Genomic DNA, 20523 nt, shown 5'->3' with positions numbered 1-20523 from the left:
GGAAGGGACCACGAGGGCCATTCAGTCCAACCCCCTGATATGCAAGAATCTTGGATGGCATTAAGAGGATTAGAGAACTTCATGGGGAATAAGGCTATCAGTGACTTCTAGCTATGAAGGCTATGTTCTACCTCCGTGGTCAGAGGTTGCATGTCTCTGAATTCTAGTTGTACGAGAATACAGTGGTGCCTTGGTTCTCAAACGCCTTGGTACTCAAAGCCTTGGTTCCCAAACGCCGAAAACCCTGGAAGTAAGTCTTCCGGTTTTCGAATGTTTTTTCGGAAGCCGAACGTCCGATGCAAGTATCGGCTATTGTTTCTGGGGCACCTGCACCAATCAGAAACTGCGCCTTGGTTTTTTAACATTTTGGAAGTCAAACAGACTTCCGGAACAGATTAAGTTTGGCACTTTTGTTTTTACTATTTATTTTGCGTTTTTTGTTTTTGAGACTTTTTCAGTTAATTTGTTTTTGTGACTGTGTGGAACCCAGTTCAGCTACTGATTGATTGTGTGAGTGCGGAAATGGATAAAAGCCCCCATCCAAACAATGACTATCATCGGTAAGAACAAATTTTAATTTTTATCATCTAAAATACTTTCATAATTATTTTATGGTGCAGTACATTGATTATTGCTTTCATTTTATGGATCAATGGTCTTGTTAGATAGTAAAATTCATGTTAAATTGCTGTTTTAGGGGTTGTTTTTAAAAGTCTGGAACGGATTAATCTGTTTTGCATTACTTTCTATGGGAAAGTGTGCCTTGGTTTTGGAATGCTTTGGTTTTGGAACGTACTTTTGGAACGGGTTAAATTTGAGAACCAAGGTACCACTGTATAGGACTAAATAGGTCTCTGCCAGATCTGATAGGGCTCATCTTACGGCCTTATAAAAAACAAACACCTTATTGGCTTTTAAATCTGTACTTCGCAGGCTACCGCGGAGTAAATGCAATTAACTAGCCTTTGACGGTGTTGTTAGTATAACAGTGGAGGAGACAGGGCTGTAAAGTGTAACTTTGAAAGGAGAAATGGAGTGTTACAAACAATGCACGTCACTGTTTTCACTTGAGAAAAGCTGTAGGATATACAGGTGTGTTTGGGTGCCTTACCTTGCAACTAGGATGTGAGGGGAACAGCTCTAAAGAACCTCTTGCAGCTGATAAACATAAACACAGTACTAAAACAGGGCCTGAGCTGAAGATCTTCACAGGCACTGGAGTTTATGAAGAAATTCCAGCCAGCACTTAAAATGTCAATCTTGCTTAACCTAAAATTTATTATCTTGGCTGCATGATTATCACAGTATTTCCAATAGCTGGTTGAAATACAATGCTTATCTGTCCCTTCCACTTTACAAGCATTTTTTATTTTTTTTAGCTTTCCAAAAAGCGGAAACAATCACTTTTCTTCAGTATCTGAAAAGCATTTGGGAGCTAAAGTGGATTTGGAAGAATGAAGTGTGGCCTAGTCTCTAGAGAGCTCTTTTCAGTTCATTTGCTTTTGCCTGCACTTTGAGAAGCCAATGGTGCAGGTAAGTATGTAATTAAGGGCTTATTTAAAATGTTGATTCTTTTACATGTCAGCTTGCTGCAGCATGCCCACAAGGAATAATAACCCACAGAGAGTTTACATACTCCTGGTTTTCTATTGTGATTTGGGCTGTGTAAGATTTCTGTTTTCTGGATCACGCCTGGTTCGTGTTACAGATTATGTGGCTTGTGTGCGTGCCACACACATCGCCCCACACGTGCAGCGAGGCCTGAGTTTGCTCAACTCCAAATCAGTGTATGCCCTTAAGACCATTTTCTAGAAAAGCAAGGGTGAAAATGAAACACAGAGAAGTGTACATTTCTGCAGTCGTCCCTGAAGCCACTTACAGTATAATGAACTATTAGCTACATTTCTGAAGTGTGCAAACTTTCAGCATTACACTTTTACCATTGCAAATGAAATGCATTACTTTTTGCTGTAGGCTAGGTCAACCAGCATATTTCTTTGCACATCTACTCAGGAGTAAGCCTCACTTAAATCAACAGGACTTAATAGGCTAAAGAATTGCAGCCTAAAGGTATTCAAATGTTAATTGCATGCCTAGATAGATAGATGATATAGATACATAATCACCTAGGTAGAGAAAGTCACACCACACCACCACCAACGGAGTATGATTTTACGTTTGTATAAAATTATGTGCAAAAAGTAAGTTTGTATAAAATTATGTGCAAAAAGTAAGTTTGTATAAAATTATGTGCAATTATAAAATTTTGTATAAAATTATGTGCAAAAGTATTGCGTTTGCCTATGAAACAGCATTTTAGCCCTACTTTCATTATGTTTTTGCGCGGCTGTTTTTTCTTGTTTTTTTAAAGTGGGACTCCATTTTAGCTAGCTTGTTTTAGATTGCATCACTATAAAATAAACTAGCGACGGTGCGGCAATCAGCTTTTCCTGGAACCAATTAAATACAGCATGGCGAATTAAGGTAGAGACCCTCATAGTTTTGCGGGATTGCCCGCAATCCTGCGACGGTGCAAACAACTTTTATACGCCAGAATAGCTGCAGCACCAGCCACTACAGCAAGCACACCTCAAGTTCTGACTCTTGGTTTCCGCTTGCCAACAGAACCTCCTCTAAACTTGCAGAGAGCAATTTCCTCCCGGGGCGAGCATGCGGCTCGGCCTCCCCCGCCCTCCCCTTTCCTTCTATGCAAATACTTCATGGCTTATTTCGCGCCACTGAGCTAGGTCCTTGCAGCAGCACAAAAACGCCAGAGGAAAAAATAAATAAAGTGGGGCAAGGTGGTTTCCGCAGCCACGCGCAATTTATCCGCGTTTGGGCTCCGGGCTTTGCAGGGAGAATGAAGACATTGCTGGCGCCTGAGCTCCGTGGCAAAGAGCAGGATGCGGCAAGACCTCTTTCTGGACCTTCCAGGACTCCAGCAGTTGGCGGGGAAAACTGCGCGTAATCCCCGCCCTCGAGCAGCTTTGGCGCGAGTCGGCGGAGCGTTTGGTCTTTGCTCCTGCGTCCCGCGGAAAGAGGCCGCGCGGCGCCTTTCGAGTGGCAATTCCGCCGTCGGCAGCATGGACCCCTTCGGCCTGCAGGTAGGGGCGTCGGGGTGAGAATTAAGACTTGGGGGCCACGAAGTTCCGCTGGAATCCCTGGAATTGGCTTGCGAGTAAAAATGCATAGGATGGGGGGCTGCGCGGATGAAGAGAACAGGCGCAGCTTCCCGGGACCCTTTTCAGCCACAGCAATTTTTAATTATTTTTTTTATATAGCTTGCTCTTCACCGGGCATTTTAAATCCCTAAGTTGGAAAAGGTCCCACAAGCTGCTTTAAAGGGGGATGAACTATGAAACGTGGGGTGTTCTGGACTTTTTTTAACATGCAAACATAGCCGGGGTTGTTCGTTTTGTTGTTTATTTGCTCTTATTTTTTAATCGCATGAAAGTGTGCTTTTGGATCGCGGCCATGTCAGCTGCGCGCGTTCCTCTGCAAGCTGCGCGCCAGCCGCTCATTTTTCCAAGGGCTTGCATGCACCAGGATCGCGCCTTTCACTCTGCAATCCTGTGTACGTTTAGTGGGAACGGATAATAAGTAAAAAATAAATAAATCGTGCGCTAGAAATATACCCAGGGAGTCCATTTTGGTTCTAGCAGCTAACAAGTTTGTGGAGCGATCCTGAGATTTCTGAATCTGTCGAAATAGGTGGAGAAAGGCGGCTGGCTTTTAAGGCAAGCTGCGACTCCTTTCGGTTTAGCTCCGGCGTCTTGTTCTCCTACCAAGGAGAAGGGAGCGTGTCCATAATGTTTTTAAGCATTGCATCCCCCGGAATCCCCTGCAGTTTGGAATGGGGGGAGAGCGCGCGCAGCCCCGGGGTCCTGCAAAAACTGCACGCGCTGACTCGGAAGGAAGCCCCGTGGAAGCCAAAAGTAAAGCTGCGCTTTTTAAATAGGTAGCCGTGCTTCCGCCAGCCTGACCAAACGTTTTCCCATAGCAAAACGTCTCTCCCCCCCCCCCCCGGGTGTTACTTCCCCTCTTGTTCCGGGATATTTTTCCAACTGCAAGCTTTTTGGGGGAGAAAAATGGGACCAGGAAAACCACTGCCAATTCAGGGGGCAATCTCGTGCGTATGTTCCATTCCTCTCATGCAAAAGATGGAGGAGGGTCTCTTATCCCTCCCTTCCCCGCAAGGCAGCGGAGGGGGGCGAGCCCCTCTTTTCCCGCTCTTTAGCGCGCTCCGCCATAGTGCTTTTATCTTCTCTCCGCCCGCCCACCAGCCACGTGAGCCGCCTGGGACTTTCGGATTCACCCCTTTATGGATTCGGAGTTAGGCTTCGCCCGCGTGGTCGCTGCCTGCCCGGGCTGGGGGGGCCCAGGGGGCAGCTATGGGGCTGGCGAAGGTGGATGCAATTTTGTATAAAGTTCCAGCTTTCCGCAAAAGTGTGTGGGGCTAAGTAGCTGCTTTGAGGAAGAACCCGCAGCGCAAGCAGCTGAAACGGCCACTGGAGCAAATGGCGAGTAGGGGAGCGATGCCTTGAGTCCTCATTTGTACTTACTCAACTTGTGAATAATCTTTGCCTTCTTGCAGCGTTTAACTCATGAACAAGCTCTGGCCTGCCTGCGAGGCTTGTTTTCAGGCCTGAAAGCAGCCCCCGCCCCCATAAATACCTTAATTCCAGATTTATGACTGTTGCATGTGAAGTAATTATGGTTACAGTAAATCATTGGAAAGGAAAGTCATGGTTTTGCTAATTTATTGGTTCTTTGTGCATCAGGATGGAGCCCCAGGAATTGGAAGAAAAGATTTCAAAGGAAATATGTGGTTCAGAACATGACTTGTTTCCCAAACGTGGGTCTCCAGATTATTATTTTTTTTGGACTACAATTCCCATCATCCCTAGCTAGCAGGACTAGTGGTCAGGGATGATGGGAATTGTAGTCCAAAAACAGCTGGAAAGCCAAGTTTTGGGATTCCTTCAAGGCCTGACAGTGTTACTTGCATGTTTCTCAGAGCACCTAATACAGTGCAGATACTAGAATGAACTTGGGGTTTTGGTTTTTTTAAATTGCCCTATCTTCATGGACCTCAGGACCCTGTATATGGCGTTTCACTTCCACATGTTTAGCTTCAAATTGACCCTGGGAGGTAGGTAGGTTGGACTGAGATATGTGAGTGGCTTATATGAATAGTTCACTCATGAGTTTCATAGCTGGTCTCCCAAGTCCTAGCCCTGTTAACCACTATACCACACTTGCTTTCTAATAGTCCAGTTATCCTAAAAGTTGACACCTTCACCCTGTACCACACCAACTGTTTTCTTTATTTGCCACCTTAGCCTTCCTCCTAATTTTAAACTTAGCTGCTCACAGTTAAGCTCCATTGAATTGAATGGGGAACACATCTGAGGAAGAGTCTTTAGAGTGATAAACATTATACTAAAGTCTAAAGTCTATGCTTTGGATATGTTCCTCTCAGGTTTTAGAATTCCTATACATTTTTGTTAAAAGGTCTGCATGAAGTGGGAATTACTTTTGCACTTTCCAAACTATATGATAATAGTAGGGATATGAGAAAACTATTACTGGGGCGGCTATCTTTTGCCCATTTGCCCGCAACTGTTGTCCACTCAGAAATAAGCTTCATTGAGTTCATCTGGTAGACTATATAAGGATCCTGTGCTTCATATTTACAATTAATTTTATTGTCACTTACCTGTCTGGTTTTGTTTTGTTTTGTGCTGGTGTGCTTGGTTTGGACACTTTTCTGACATAGTTGATGTTTAACATCCTGGATCATTTGCAGGAGCTTTGCAAAAAGTGCTTTGGCTCTGTGCACTTTGAATACAAAATATCCGATGGTGTTTGTCTTGATTTCTTTCATTTAAAAAAATGCAATTATTGTGAACAACCACATTTATGTAGGAGTGAGATGCACTGAATTTCTAGGGACTTATGGTGTTAGCCAAGTGTGTATAGGACTGTAGCCCAAATCCTTTCTTCAGTTAGACTGCAGACTGTTACCATGAATGGCTACACAAAATAGTTAAGTAATTGTGAAGAGCGTCTGATAAGGATGGAGTGATATTTGAGGAAATCTTGAAAGGCTTCAGTGCATAAGTGATAATGTACAGAGGTAAGCTTAAATGGGCAAAAAAGCGTTTCATATAATAGTTCCTCTTCGTTTCCAAAAACGTTCATGTCTTTAGGAAAATGTCGATATTTTTGAAGTTTGCATGCCCAGGCATTATGTGTGGAACACATCTCTGAACTCCAAAGTTGGGTTAGTAACTCACCTAATGGCTCATTTACCTGGTGGACAGAACTTGTAAGCTGCAATAAGAGCCGCTTCACCTATAACTCTTCAGCTGCGCATCCACAGACTGAATTTGCCACGCTACTGCCAAATCAGGGTTAATTAAAATTTGTGGCAGTGCAGTCACATGAATGGCAGACCATAAGCTGTGAAGTGGTTGGGAGTGTTAAAAGAGTAGGTTGGATGAGAAAGCACAACTGCCATTGGCTGAAACAGTCAAATGAATAAGGTTGGCAAACTTAACAAGAATAAGGCACATTTCCTATTTTTTGTCATGCCATTGCTTCAATAACTGGAACTGATAGATACGTTTTACATTTTAGAAATGTAAGACACAGCTGATATCTTTGTTTTAGACTGGATGATTGAATTAACCCCCCCCCCCCCAAAAAAAACCTCCTACACACCTTACAATACCTGTTGACAAGACACTTGAAGATTATGGGAGGAATTCAATTTAGCACTATGGCAATCATTCAGCCTACGCTAGTTTTTCATCTCTCCAGACTAAGCAATCCCCCCTCTTCTGATGCACTTGTTTTTGGGGTTATCCTGACCTCCCTTTTAGGGTATGCACAGGGGGAAGGGGAGGGGAAGTCCTGATATGCTAGGCTTCTGATAGCAGGACTTTAATTCTGCCCCAAAATATATATATGGTGAAAATACCGCCGCCTAATAAATAAAATGCCTAATTTTTACTCCTGTATGTTGTGCAAAATATGGTGAAAATGTTAGCTTTGTGATGTAGTCTAATATGTAACAGCTCTTTGCTATCTAGTGTGATCAAGTTTAAGCATTGTGAGATTGCTCTAGAGAACTAATCTTATTATAGAAACCTAATTGAACTACCATCTTCATTTTGTAGGGAAGGAAGAAGCCCACAGCATTCCGCAGTACAAAACTGATCCCCATGGAAACCTCTTCATCCTCTGATGACAGTTGTGACAGTTTTGGCTCCGATAATTTTGCAAACACGGTAAGTAAAAAGTGCGAGAATAAACAGAATTGAATGTGTGTGCTGAAAAATGCCCCATCCGTGATTAAAATGCTTTGCTTACATTTCTATACAGCAGTTATGAATATACAGTATGTACTGTAATTTCATTTCGCTTTCCCCCTTGTGCTTCTAGGTAGTAATTGTTGGAGGTAGATTAGCCACTTATTCTATCCTTTTGAAATGTCGCCTAACCTAACATGCCTGATGATTTGCTGTAACAGCTCTGAAACCATTTGTAAACCCCCTGAAACATTTTTCTTTGTTACAAAAGCTATTCTCTTGTAGTGCACTTGTAAAATGTGATTTGCTCTCTGAACAGTTTATGGAAAATAGGTTCTCTTGAAAAAAAGAGAGAGAGAGAGCAAGAAAGAAAAAGAGAAACACCTAGTGTACTTTATTCTTTTTTAAAGAAATGGAGCTTCAAGCCAGAAGTTGCAGAGGAAATAGCAAAAATATTTTATGAGGATTCGGATGATGAATCATTCTGTGGTTTTTCAGAAAGTGAGATTCAGGATGTGCTGGTGAGTTGTACAGTTTAACTTGCTAATTGCATTCACACTGCATGTGCATGCTGACGCCAAAATAATACTCTGCAAGCTAATGCATGATGATTGACTAAAGCTACAATCCTAATCTCACTTACCTGGGAACAAACCCCATTGAATTCAGTAGGACTTAGTTCTGAGTAGACATGCTTAGGATTGTGCTGTAAGTCTGGGAATTGAGAGCCAGCAATTGATTGCACACGGTAGCAGTCTGCTCCCTTGTTCAGCTTAAATCAAATAATATTGGCATTTGTAGCAAACTGTGCTTTGGGCAGCCAGTCCCAGTGAGACTAGCTGTCCTGCGCTGAACAGCTGATTGGTGCTCACAGAAAGCCTCACTTGGCCAAGAAGTAATCAGATGTGCTCTTTATGGCTCTCAGTTGTCCTTTTACAGCCATCTCTTTTCCGGCCCACACCTGATTTCACATTTAATTATCGTTTATTTGTCAGTCACTTTATCTTGCCCAGGGCAACCTAAAGCAGTTTACGACGAAACAGACAGACAGACAGACGGACGGACAAAAACAACAACAACCCACATAGATAAATTTAAGCCTAGAGGAAAAGAAATATATTAGAACACCCCCAACCACTTTTCGAAGGCCACAGGCTTGGTTATAGAAGAAAGATTTTGCCTGGTGCTTAAATATACAGTGGTACCTCTGGTTAAGTACTTAATTCGTTCCGGAGGTCCGTACTTAACCTGAAACTGTTCTTAACCTGAAGCACCACTTTAGCTAATGGGGCCTCCTGCTGCTGCCGTGCTGCCGGAGCACGATTTCTGTTCTCATTCTGAAGCAAAGTTCTTAACCCGAGGTACTATTTCTGGGTTAGAAGAGTCTGTAACCTGAAGCGTATGTAACCCGAGGTACCACTGTATATAATGATGGCATCTGGAGAGCCTCACTGGGGAGAGTGTTCTACAAATGAAGCCACCGCAGAACAGGTCTGTTCTTGTGTTGCCCCACCCTCCAGGCTTCTCATGCAGGTGGTACACAGAGAAGGGCTTCAGGGTGAGCATGAGGCTTGCCAACTGGTAGAAAGAAGTATTTCTCTGCCATATGCAGCCCTGTGTTCGGACATGAGGCTGCTCCTTACTAAAGAAAAAAGGTTTTAGAAATAATGATATCCCATGAGGGCTGGTAGGTGTTCTTGTGGAGACCTGCGAGCCTAGAGTGATAGACTACTACTACTAATAATAATAATGATTAATTATAATGTGATTTGATCACTCTGTTGTGGTTATATGCTGCATTACAGTTTGCCTGTTTTTCTATTTTGGGTCTTCCAAAATAGAAGTTTTGGCTTCGGACCTTTTAAAAAAAATATCAAAGTCACTCTGAAGGGAGAATAAGGCGGCTTCCTCAAAGCCAGGTTTATGTACAGTGAGACAACTTGTGCTTTCTGCCAGCTAACCTTGGTTGTTGATGTAAATGCACTTGAATTTGGAATGGTTCTGAGAAGCCATAATTGAGATGGTGGATCCTGTTGCAACCATAACTAACTCTTGATTTCACAACTCCAATTTTTTAAAAACCCTATATAGAAACTGGATACAGACTCTGAGGAAAATATGAGCGACGGAGATAAATTTTCATGTAAGAGGCCGCGGAAGTGCTCTGTTCCTCTTAAAGTCGCTATGAAGTTTCCACTTCGAAGATCTAAGAGGGGGAAGAGTGAAATAATTTTAGCCCCAGAACCGCCCTCCGAACTGGAATTGGAGTCTGATTCCGATGAAGAAAGAGGCCCAAAATTCTTAGAGAAAAGGGCTTTAAATATAAAAGAGAATAAGGCCATGGTAGGTACAAATAAATGTCCTCATGCATGTTGAATTGTTGCTGTTTTCCTTGACCAAGTTGTAACATAATTCTCGTTTGAAATAAGCTAGAGTTCCATTGCATTATTAAAAACATGTGCCACTTCCTAATTCTCCATTTGCACATGGTATTGTACATGCCACTCCATTCAAAATATTTTACCCAGTTTTATTTGTTGCTCTTCTTAGAAAAGTTCTGAAATTGCAATCAAGTGACTTGATTTGAAATAGGATTTACCCAACCACATACCTAGTGAGGTCCATCTTCCTGGTTGAAAGAACCTCTTAAATAGTCCTTGTACACTTTCTGAATGATTTGTCTCAGGCTGGACTCCCATCAGGAACCAGTTCCAAAAGGCTTCAGTGACGAAGGGCTGGCTCTGCTCAAATATATCTCTGAGTCACACACACACACACACACCTCACTCCCCACCCCATTCAGAAAAGCCCTTCCACTGGTGAACTCAGAGTCTGCCACTTGTAAATACAGTGGTACCTTGGGTTAAGAACTTAATTCGTTCTGGAGGTCCGTTCTTAACCTGAAACTGTTCTTAACCTGAGGTACCACTTTAGCTAATGGGGCCTCCTGCTACCGCCAGCGCGCAATTTCTGTTCTCATCCTGAAGCAAAGTTCTTAATCCGAGGTACTATTTCTGGGTTAGCGGAGTCTGTAACCTGAAGCTTCTGTAACCTTTACCACTGTAGATACAGGAGGGCCACCACCCTGGTGTCTGCTAGCACTGGCTTGGCCATCCTTGGTGAGATGTTTCTGAATTAACGTCCCGTCAAAATCCCATAGTAGCATAAACTTCCTGAGACGAAACCACTTACATTCTATGTTCCCTTTTACAGCTTGCAAAACTAATGGCAGAATTAAAAAACGTGCCTGGAATTTTTACAAGGAAAGGTCCCCTGGCAACTCCAACCTTGGTAAGTCGCAATCATTTACTTGTTGTTTTTAAAGAGTCATTTACAGATTACAGTGGTACCTCTGGTTACAAACTTATTTTGTTCCGGAGGTCCGTTCTTAACCTGAAACTGTTCTTAACCTGAGGTACCACTTTAGCTAATGGGGCCTCACACTGCCGGCACACAATTTCTGTACTCATCCTGAGGTAAAGTTCTTAACCTGAGGTACTAATTCCAGGTTAGAGTCTGTAACCAAAGTGTTTGTAACCTGAGGTACCACTGTAACTTGATAAGCCACATGCAGCGAATTCCAGTTCCTTAGAACTTAACTGTGTGATAAAACACCTGCTATTACTAGTTGTTGTTTTTTTAATTGGCCACTTCCTAGTACTTCAGTTCAGTTAAAAGCACCTGTGAGTCTTTATATCTAAAACAAACAAAGCAAAGTCCTGTTCAGTTGCATATTTTACCTACGCGCTTGCGTGAACTCACCCCCAATAAAAATGAGTCTAAAGTTCAAATAATTGATCTCCAGACTTTCCCTGTGTGCAAACAGTATTTGGATGATAGTCAACGGTCACTGACGCAGGTGGCGCAGGGACGCAGGTGGCGCTGTGGGTTAAAGCCTCAGCGCCTAGGACTTGCCGATCGAAGGTCGGCGGTTCGAATCCCTGCGGCGGGGTGCGCTCCCGCTGCTCGGTCCCAGCGCCTGCCAACCTAGCAGTTCGAAAGCACGTCAAAGTGCAAGTAGATAAATAGGGACCGCTTACCAGCGGGAAGGTAAACGGCGTTTCCGTGTGCGGCTCTGGCTCGCCAGAGCAGCGATGTCACGCTGGCCACGTGACCCGGAAGTGTCTCCGGACAGCGCTGGCCCCTGGCCTCTTGAGTGAGATGGGCGCACAACCCCAGAGTCTGTCAAGACTGGCCCGTACGGGCGGGGGTACCTTTACCTTTTACCTTTACAACGGTCACTGAGGTCCGCTTTGTATGCTTAAGCCCATTGATTTTGATGGTGTGGAGGTTGGCTTAGTTTGTCTTGTATTCCACTGATCGTGAATTGAGCCCATTTAGTACAGCATGGGGCGCGGTTAGCTCTGTGATCTAAACCACTGAGCCTTGGGCTTGCCGATCGGAAGGTCAGTGGTTTGAATCCCTGTGACGGGGTGAGCTCCCGTTGCTCGGTCCCAGCTCCTGCCAACCTAGTAGTTCGAAAGCACATCAAAATACAAGTAGATAAATAGGTACAGCTCTGGCGGGAAGGTAAACAGCGTTTCCCTGCGCTGCTCTGGTTCGCCAGAAGCGGCTTAGTCATGCTGGCCACATGACCCAGAAGCTGTACACCGGCTCCCTCGGCCAGGAAAGCGAGATGAGCGCCGCAACCCCAGAGTCGTCCATGACTGGACCTGACGGTCAGGGGTCCCTTTACATTTTAGTACAGCATGGTAAACCATGGTTAAAGAAGCCTACCCATGGTTCAGTGTGGTATCTAGTTAATGTCTTCAGAGGTTGCCCTGCTCCAGAGGGGAAGCTGCATCAGAAGCAGGAATGCTGAGTGGCTGGAAAGTTGAAGTGGATAAAGCACTCCAAACCATGGTTGCCAGTATTTTTATTTGGAGGCAGGCATGGTTTGGGTTCTGAAGTACAGCGAGCACAAACCATAGTGTCTGGTTCCTTACACTTTTAACTTGATCACTGAGATCTTCCAATGAGGGCACTTAATCCATGCTCCTAAGGTTTGGTCAGCCTTTCCAAGGAGCCAGCCCTTAGTGTGGAATGCCCTGCCAGTAGGAGTTGGGAAGGAATCACCCCTTGTTTCTTTTAGATGGGGGCGGCCCAACTTTTCATACCAGCTTGGCTGCAAGAGTACTTCAACGTGGAAGCCACGGGCCGCACACGGGCTTGTTGCCCAGGGGTGGAAGGAGCAGGGCCAAAATTTGACACCCCCACCAAGCCCTTGTGCTGCCTTCCCAAAGCCGGCCAAGTGAGGTCTCGGGCTTTGAGAAGGGGGCACAGGGCTCTGGCAGGGTCCTAGAGCCCTCCCAGCTCCCTCCTAAAGTTGGGAAAGTGCTAACTCTCCTTTGGGAAGGTAGAGGGAGGACTCTAGGACCCTGTCAGAGCTCTCACATCTCATTCCTAAAGCCCAGTGCCTCACTTAAGGCTTTGGGAAGGCAGCACGAGGACTTGGGGGGGGGGGTTCAAATGTTGCTAAGGGCCGCCAAAAAAGGCACTGAGGGTCATGTGTTGGACCAATTGTTTAGATGTCTTTTAAAACTGGTCCCATTTAGACAGGCCTTCAAAATGTGTCCCCCCCCAACCAGTCATTATTATTATTATTATTATTTATTTTACTGTACTAGTATGTTTTTATTTTAACTGCGTTGTTATGTGTTTTTTTCTTATGCCTTTTTATTCCAAACATGCAGTTTTTAGATATTTAAGTAATGATGCCTGAATTGAGGTTTAGGCTGCAGTGCTGTGCACACTTACCTGGGAGTAAACTTCATTGAACATGGTGCATTAAAATCGTGCCTAGAAATGCACTGTTAGTTAGAGCTGTAGCTAAGAGATGGAAAAACAATGAAAATTTTATTTCTGTATGGTGTACTTTGATGATTTTTTGGTCCTTTATTACAGAAACCGCAGCGATCTCCAAGGAAATCATTTCCCAGGCGTTCTTTGAGGAGGAATCCAGAAAGAAATGCCAGGCCTCACACAAGATCCAGCTCCCTGATCGAAGGTCCTCCAAGCCCTGTTTCGGAGAAGGAGGATGAGGAAGAGGATCCATACTACTTAGTGAGAAGGAAAATGTCTGATGAATACTCTGAGGTCTGAGTTGTTGATTTTATTCTAATTTAGAGCGCATGAAGTGGTAGAAACCTCTAAAATATAAACTTCACCTGGGTGGTTCAAACGCAAATTAAAGTTCAGTTTTAATTACGGTGGAACCTTTGTTCTCGAATGCCTTGGTTACTCAAACATTTCGGCTCCCAAATGCTGAAAACCCAGAAGTGTGTGTTCCGGTTTTCGAACGTTTTTCGTATGCCGAATGTCCGATTCTGCTGTCGGCTATTGTTCCCGGGGCGCCTGCGCCAATCGGAAGCCACACCTTGGTTTTTGAACGTTTCGGAAGTCAAACGGACTTACGGAACGGATTATGTTCAAGAACCAAGGTACCACTGTATAAGCATTGAAGAATACATAACTAATTAAGCATTGAAGACCACAATGAGCCTAACAAATGAGACAAAAGATTTCCTTCATCTGTTGAGAGGGGCATACATGCCCAGAGTTGGATGTGATTGGGTTGGTTCTCGTACATAGCACTCTTGACAACATTTCCGGAAAACAAAAGTCCTTGGAGGAAGCGCATAGCAATGATTCCTTCTGTTGCGTCATCCTGCTGTCATTAATGTGGGTGCTTGACTTCTGTGGAGAGGGTGTGTTAGTGCAAGTTCCGCTGCTACTTCTCCATGCAGAGGAGCAAGTTGAAGGATGGATGCATCGGAAACTCATTGAAACCACTGCATATGTGTTACTGGCGAGGGGTTTTTTTTGTGCGTGTGTGTGTGGCTTAACTTGAGAAATATTTAATTTGATGTGTTTGGGCTTTTCTACAGGATGAATCGGACGGTCCCAGAAGAAAAAGTTCTATGACTCTCCCCCATGTTATCCGCCCAGTAGAAGAAATCAGTGAGGAAGAGTTGAATGGTATCTGTGAGAGTGCAAGAGATAAAGTGTATAATCGTGTGACGGTAAGAACGCCGGCGTTGTGCCAGCATATTCCTTTGCTCTGCCCAGATAAAATGAGTTTAAATGTTCTGTGTGAGTAGGCAGTAGCCCCTTACACTTAGAAGTTTCCCTGCTCCTTATTCCAAAACCGAGAAGCTCTTTCTGGCAGGACTGTGGAACTTGCTGCTAGGCTCCAAACCATCAGCTTCAGCTACAATGAGCAGCGGTCTGGACTGATGGGAGTTGAGGCCCAACAGTGTCCAGAGGGCCACAGGTTTCCCACCACTGTCTTATGGGAGAGTCACCGACCCTTTGCAGATGATCATTAAGATTAACGGGGCAACTTGGAGCTGTAAGAAGGGGAGAACGAAGCATATAGTTCTGCTTTCTTTGCTTTACAAAGGTGGGGAATGTCTGACCTACCCAGGGGCCGGGTTTGGCCTGCCAAGCCACCCCCCCTGCTCTACACCTGATATTACATGGGGGGGGGGCAGTACAGTGGTACCTCTGGTTAAGAACTTAATTCGTTCCAGAGGTCCATTCTTAACCTGAAACTGTTAATAACTTGAGCTAATGGGTCCTGCCGCCACGTGATTTCTGTTCTCATCCAGGTAAATTTCTTAACCCGAGGTACTACTTCCGGGTTAGCGGAGTCTGTAACCTGAAGCATCTGTAACCTGAAGTGTTTGTAACCCGAGGTACCACTGTACAAGTTTGGCCAAAAAGAGTTTCTCAGGCATTGCCCATCATTAGTCCCTGTAACCACCCACAACACTGTTGTACTGCATTTGGGCAGCACCCCACTTTGAGAAGTACCCATCACCTGACGTTGGATAGTTGACCTAAGAGGATCTGTGAATATGTAGCACCTCTGGATTTGAGGCTAGTAGTGTTCCTAATGAATAAAACATGTTGTTCACATATAATGCCATACCATGTTTTGGAAACACTATGAATTATGAATCATCCCTGTTCTTCTGCACTCTTCAGTTCCCACCTGAATTTCCATTTTAGTGGCTGAATTGTATGTAACCTGTGATTTGCTACTGAGTCAGACAGTGAGGTGGGGAAATGGGGAAGAAGAAGAAGGAAGAGTCCCGTTTGATTTGCCCTCGTCGTTCTTTTCGCAGGGTTCCACTTGCCATCAGTGTCGGCAGAAGACTATAGACACCAAGACAAACTGTCGCAATCCAGAATGTTTGGGAGTGCGCGGACAGTTCTGTGGGCCTTGCCTACGCAACCGCTATGGAGAAGAAGTCAGGACTGCTTTGCTGGATCCGGTAAGATAAAATTTAGCGTATTTTTCGCTCCATAAGACCCACTTTTTTCCTCCTAAAAAGTAAGGAGAAATGTCTGCGTGTCTTATGGAGCGAATGTGTGGTCGATCGCTGGCTCCCTTTCCGGCTCCGCACCCTTGCCCAGGCCTCCATCGTTGAACGTTGTGCAGACTGTTCATTTCCCCAGCAACATGTGACTGGCTGATCTGTCTGGAAACTGTAGAAACGGCTCCCTTTCCTTTCCTAAAGAAGCTGCAGAACTGTGGGTTGAACCCCATAAAAACGGGATTTTCCCCCTTTGCAAAAGAAGCTGCACAACTGTGAGCTGACCCCCCCCCCCAAAAAAACAGGGCTTTGCTTCTCTAAAAACTAGCTGTGTCTTATGGAGCAAAAAATGCAGTAATTTTTATACTCGTTTTGACGGTTTGGCAGTGTCAGGGACTGGCTGCATGAGGAAGAGTGATGGGAGCTGCCCACCCAAGAACCCACCTCATGGAGGATACAAATGATGTCTTAGACCCCAGATCCTGGTGGTGGGACACTTGAGGAGCAGTCTGGGGAAGAGATGAGCTGGGAGGTGCTAGAAGCAAGGGTGGGCAGCCAGGAAAAGGAGGCCCTTCTAGGTTAGGCTTAGAGGCTGAGATTCACAGTATGAGGACAGAGAGGAGGCAGAGGTTGCCTTTGCTATCCAGCGACAGGACCCTCCCGGTCCTGCTGACACCCAGATCGAGCAACAGGCCAGACAGGTGCACAGGAGGAGCCCACCTGCTTGATGCAGCCTTCTTCCACTTGGAGGAGGGATCCGGAGTGAGAAGCTAGAGAAGGGCGTGTGGCCAGTTTCAGCAACGTCTCCAGTTGGATTAAGACGAGCCAGGGGACTCTACTGTGATGTTATTTTCCATTGATAAAAATTGCATTCCGTGCCTCTTGTTCCCGCCAGTGGATAACCCTGGGCTCGCTTGAGAGGGTAGGGTTCACAAAGAAATCGTTCATGCTCCCCTGTTTTGTTTAATAGATGGGTGCTTTAATGTTACAATCCAAAGCAGCGAGTCGTTCCAGAATTACTATAAACACATTCCTCTCCCCCCCCCCCCACTTCTTTCTCCTGCTTTTAGGACTGGCATTGCCCACCTTGCCGTGGCATCTGCAACTGTAGCTTCTGCAGGCAGCGGGAAGGACGATGTGCTACAGGTGTGCTTGTTTACCTGGCCAAGTACCATGGCTATGACAACGTCCATGCTTACTTGAAAAGGTAACTTTGGGCTTCTCTCCTTTCCACCCAATTCTCCTGTCTTTTGTAAGAGTTTTCATTTATTTATTTATCTACTAACAAAAGGTTCTCTGAGAAATTTACGACTAAGCAGTTGAACCCACAGGTATAAAAAAATAAAACATAAGGAGTGGAATCTGTAGAGAATAAAGCCCAGAGTAAAATGCACAGCAAAGAATAACATCACTACAAAATACCTTGAAAGGTTTTTAGGATGGTGAAGATGGGGAAAGGTTTGTCTGAGGAAGGCCACTCTATTACTTGTGCCACCACTGAAAAGGTCCCGCCTTCCCCATAGCCACCTTTTGCACTCGGGGCACCTAGAGAATGGCCTCGGAGGGTTATCTTTAGGGCTGCATGCATGTTCTGCTGGCTGTAAAATTTAGTCTATTAGTCTGGTTTCCTTTGCTTTCGTTATGCAAATGGCAGTCTGTTCGGAGGGCGCAAACAGATCGGTGAATGGTGCAGATGATTTGCAGAAGGCCCCCATTTCAGCCCACCATCTACAAATGAGAGCCATGAAAACAAGAGCTGGGTTTTTCACTAAATGCTGGGTTAGATTATTGGTGATCTTTGTTTTTGTTTATAAATAATAATTCCGCCCTTTTTAAATCAAATTTACAGCCTGAAACAAGAACTTGAAATGCAAGAATGAAATTGGACGTGGTTCTATGGTCATCGGCAAAACTGACGTTAAGGTTAATTGCTTGTTTTGAAGGTGTTGGTTGCTGTTTTTTAACCAAGTATTCATCCCCCCCCCCCCCAAGTTTTAAGAACAAAACCCTTTGTGGCATTTGACTGAGGTTTCCACATTACGGGGTGTGAATTTCTAATTCCGTTAGGTAGCCGTTTTCCTTTCATGCTGGATGCAATTAGTTGTTGTGTGTGTTAAGCCACAGTGTGGCTTCCACACAAGGGTTGAAACTTGCAGAAAGAGATGCCTGTGGTGGAATTTTCCTGAATCTCACTAAGCCAGGCAGCAGGTGGGGTGAATCTCTGCACAACTTAAGGGATTTACATGGTTAAATGTTACTATATCTTGCAGTCTGGAGCTGCTGCCATCACAACATCAGTTCATCCTTTAGGGGTTTCTTTTTAGACAAATCGGGAATCTGACTGGAAATACTGTTAGTCTTAACGGATGTTGCAGGAGAAGATAACAGTGACAAAGGTGACATTTCCTAAACTGAAAGTTTTGGTGGGGGTTGAGCTTCATGCTCAGGAAAGCAGTTGTTTTTATCCGTCATAAAGTATGGTATGAATAGATTAATAAACGTTATACAGTGCTCCAAATAGTAGATTTAAAAAAGGATGAACAAACTTAGCTGCTGATAATGACTTAAAAGTTCTTAAAGCCACTGTGTTTCTGCGGGCTTGATCTGAAATATGCGATGGAAAACAATGTACGTCTTAAATTTTGGGGTGATTCATGCAGGAGCAAGTCCTTTTAACCCATCTCATGCATAGGGCATAATGTCTAACATGGAGCCCTATTGTGTGTGGGGTCTTGCACATTGCATGAACAGGGGATACAGTTATATACGCTTAAGCCTTGCATTGTACTTTATGATGGTTGGGTGATAAGCCAGCAGCTTGCTCTCATGCTCATGGTATGTATATAGCTCATCCACGCAAGGGACCAGGTTGACTGATCTAGAAGCTGATAGTCCTGTATGTTTCAAAGTGCATTTAGTTAATAGGCCACAGGACTTCCGCTTCAACCAGTTAATAATGGCTAAAAATTTCACACTGATACGGCCTCTTGTACAACAGGCGGGAATTGTGTTCCTAAACCTTAAAGTTGCTTGAGAACATAAAAGGTTTCATTTTGGTAGGACAAAAGCAACTTACCACTTAGTTGTTGCTTGTAACACCGTACTGCCCGCAGTTGTCTACATGTGTGGCACTGTAAACTAAAAATGGTTGCTGAAAACCTTATTCCTTGTGTGGATAGGATGTGGGGGCAGGGGTTGCTATCCAATCATACATTTTTGGAAGGTAAAAATCTGCTATTTTGCATCTACTTTTTTTTTTAACATGAATATAAAATTCTCACATGCGTTCTGCTTTTTCAACCTTTTGTAGAAGTTCCTCTATCATACATGAAAAACCTGTTCAAAGATACTGTTGTATATATGCTAGACCCCATGCAATTTCTGCTCTGGCTTTCCTCAAGCATTGCAAAAGACTACTGTTAGTTATGCATACTGTAAATGGATCCTGTGATCTACAGAGCTCTTATGTACAGAGTGTAGTTTTGATAATAAAAACCTTGCCTCGAAATAATTACCGTTCTCTTTTTTAAAAACGTTTCTGCACATGGTGATTTGTGTCACTAGCATTGCTCTGTATTGTCTAATGCACATGTGCTTGTGTGTGTGTGTGTGTGAAGGTCTCAGTTCATTTCAGCAAGAGACACTAAATGTTCTGTGTGTTCACAAAAGCAATTCTAGGTCCACAGATGTTTTGGGGCTATAACCCCCCAGGCGTCAAGAGATTATGGGAGCTGTAGTTGAGCAGCATCTGTGGACCAAAGCTCAGGAAGGCTGACAAAGGAATGTACTGCTCGGCTCCCCCAAGAGAGAAGCCTAGCAAATTATGGGAGCTCTTGTCTACATCTGCATAATCAAGGCATTAAGGAGACTGTTAGCAGAAGCTAGTGGTTGGAATTGGAACAGTTGTGCATTTATTTGCTCTTCCAGTTCAGTTGTTTGAAAAACAGCGCAGGCAACACAGTTTTAAATGTGTTGCGCAAGCGGGGAGGATTATTGTTCTTTCACTAATTATGTATTTTTTCCCCTATTCTAATTTATGTTGTGATCCGCCTGAGCTCTACGGGAAGAGGGCGGTAAACCAATTTTATAATAATAACAGCAGCGTTGGTGTTTAACTGATTCTTAACAGGCAAGAAGAGAAAGCCCCACATTCTTAACAATACTTGAGAATGTACAGTTAGATATAGCAACACAATGTTCGCAGTCTTAAAAAACAACACCACAAAAATACACCCCCAAACCATGCTGTGTTGTGCATGCACATAGTCACTTCAGAGAGGGAGCAAGCAGGGGATGGAACAGAAATGCCGAAGAGTTTTGGGAAATTAAACTCGAGCAACATCACACACTTAAAAGCAAAGCAACACCAGCAAGAATCCATTTAGCTGGCCTTTCCCTTGATTTTAAATGGAAAGTGCACATGAAAGTGGAGCCCCTTAGTTTTGTCTTATACACGGGGCATTCGTAAATGTTCCTTGTCTCTTGCCTGTCGTTGGGGATGGCTCTTACAAACACAACAGGCATAGCCGCTGTCGGTGCTTTCAGGCAAGCTTCAGCTATGTGACCCCCCTGAACATCCCAGCAAGCACCTGTCAATAATTAAAATTGAGAGAAAGGGGATTTAGCCATCAATATTTCTCTTCCCTAAACAATGCAGTTTTATAAATAAAACCCCTTAATTCCTTTATTGGTTTCTTTTCAGAGCACATTCATCTAGATTTAGTAATGTGTGCCCCTTTGCCACCCAACACCTGTTAACGGATAGGGTTGTATAATGCATTCAGACAGGACTCATTTGCAGTGGAAGGTAACCAGCACTCCTAGAATCATGGGTAGGCAAACTAAGGCCCGGGGGCCAGATCGGACCCAATCGCCTTCTCAGTCTG

The 20523-nt window shown here is 44.2% G+C and overlaps 2 protein-coding genes across 5 annotated transcripts in view; one reads left to right on the top strand and one right to left on the bottom strand.

The window, feature by feature from the left end:
- The first annotated feature begins 2729 nt into the window (after positions 1 to 2729).
- Positions 2730 to 19148, top strand: CDCA7 (cell division cycle associated 7). Of its 4 annotated transcripts, none has more exons than XM_083711535.1 (10): positions 2733 to 3104; positions 7185 to 7295; positions 7727 to 7837; positions 9408 to 9659; positions 10530 to 10607; positions 13221 to 13412; positions 14204 to 14338; positions 15446 to 15595; positions 16708 to 16844; positions 17487 to 19148. In XM_083711535.1, exons 1-10 carry the CDS (start codon positions 2904 to 2906, stop codon positions 17515 to 17517), a joined length of 1398 nt encoding a protein of 465 aa, XP_083567661.1. In that variant the 5' UTR covers positions 2733 to 2903; the 3' UTR covers positions 17518 to 19148. The 4 variants fall into 4 exon arrangements, with proteins under 4 accessions (XP_083567662.1, XP_083567661.1, XP_083567664.1 ...); XM_083711537.1 differs by lacking the exon at positions 2733 to 3104 and adding an exon at positions 4287 to 4406; XM_083711536.1 differs by lacking the exon at positions 7727 to 7837 and having other exon boundaries at positions 2730 to 3104.
- The window catches only part of LOC310833208 (dynein axonemal heavy chain 11-like), a 217438-nt gene continuing 214537 nt past the window's right edge, over positions 17623 to 20523 (bottom strand). The window contains exon 73 of the mRNA XM_083715704.1: positions 17623 to 20226. Within this exon, the coding sequence (XP_083571830.1) occupies positions 19979 to 20226 (248 nt within the window). The 3' untranslated portion in view covers positions 17623 to 19978. The remainder of the gene's footprint in view (positions 20227 to 20523) is intronic.

The sequence above is a fragment of the Podarcis gaigeae genome (genome assembly GCF_964106915.1).
Source record: "Podarcis gaigeae genome assembly, chromosome: 1".
In the NCBI taxonomy this organism is placed as follows: Eukaryota; Metazoa; Chordata; class Lepidosauria; order Squamata; family Lacertidae; genus Podarcis; species Podarcis gaigeae.
Note: the sequence above shows the minus strand (reverse complement) of the source record. Positions and strands in the feature narration are given on the sequence as shown.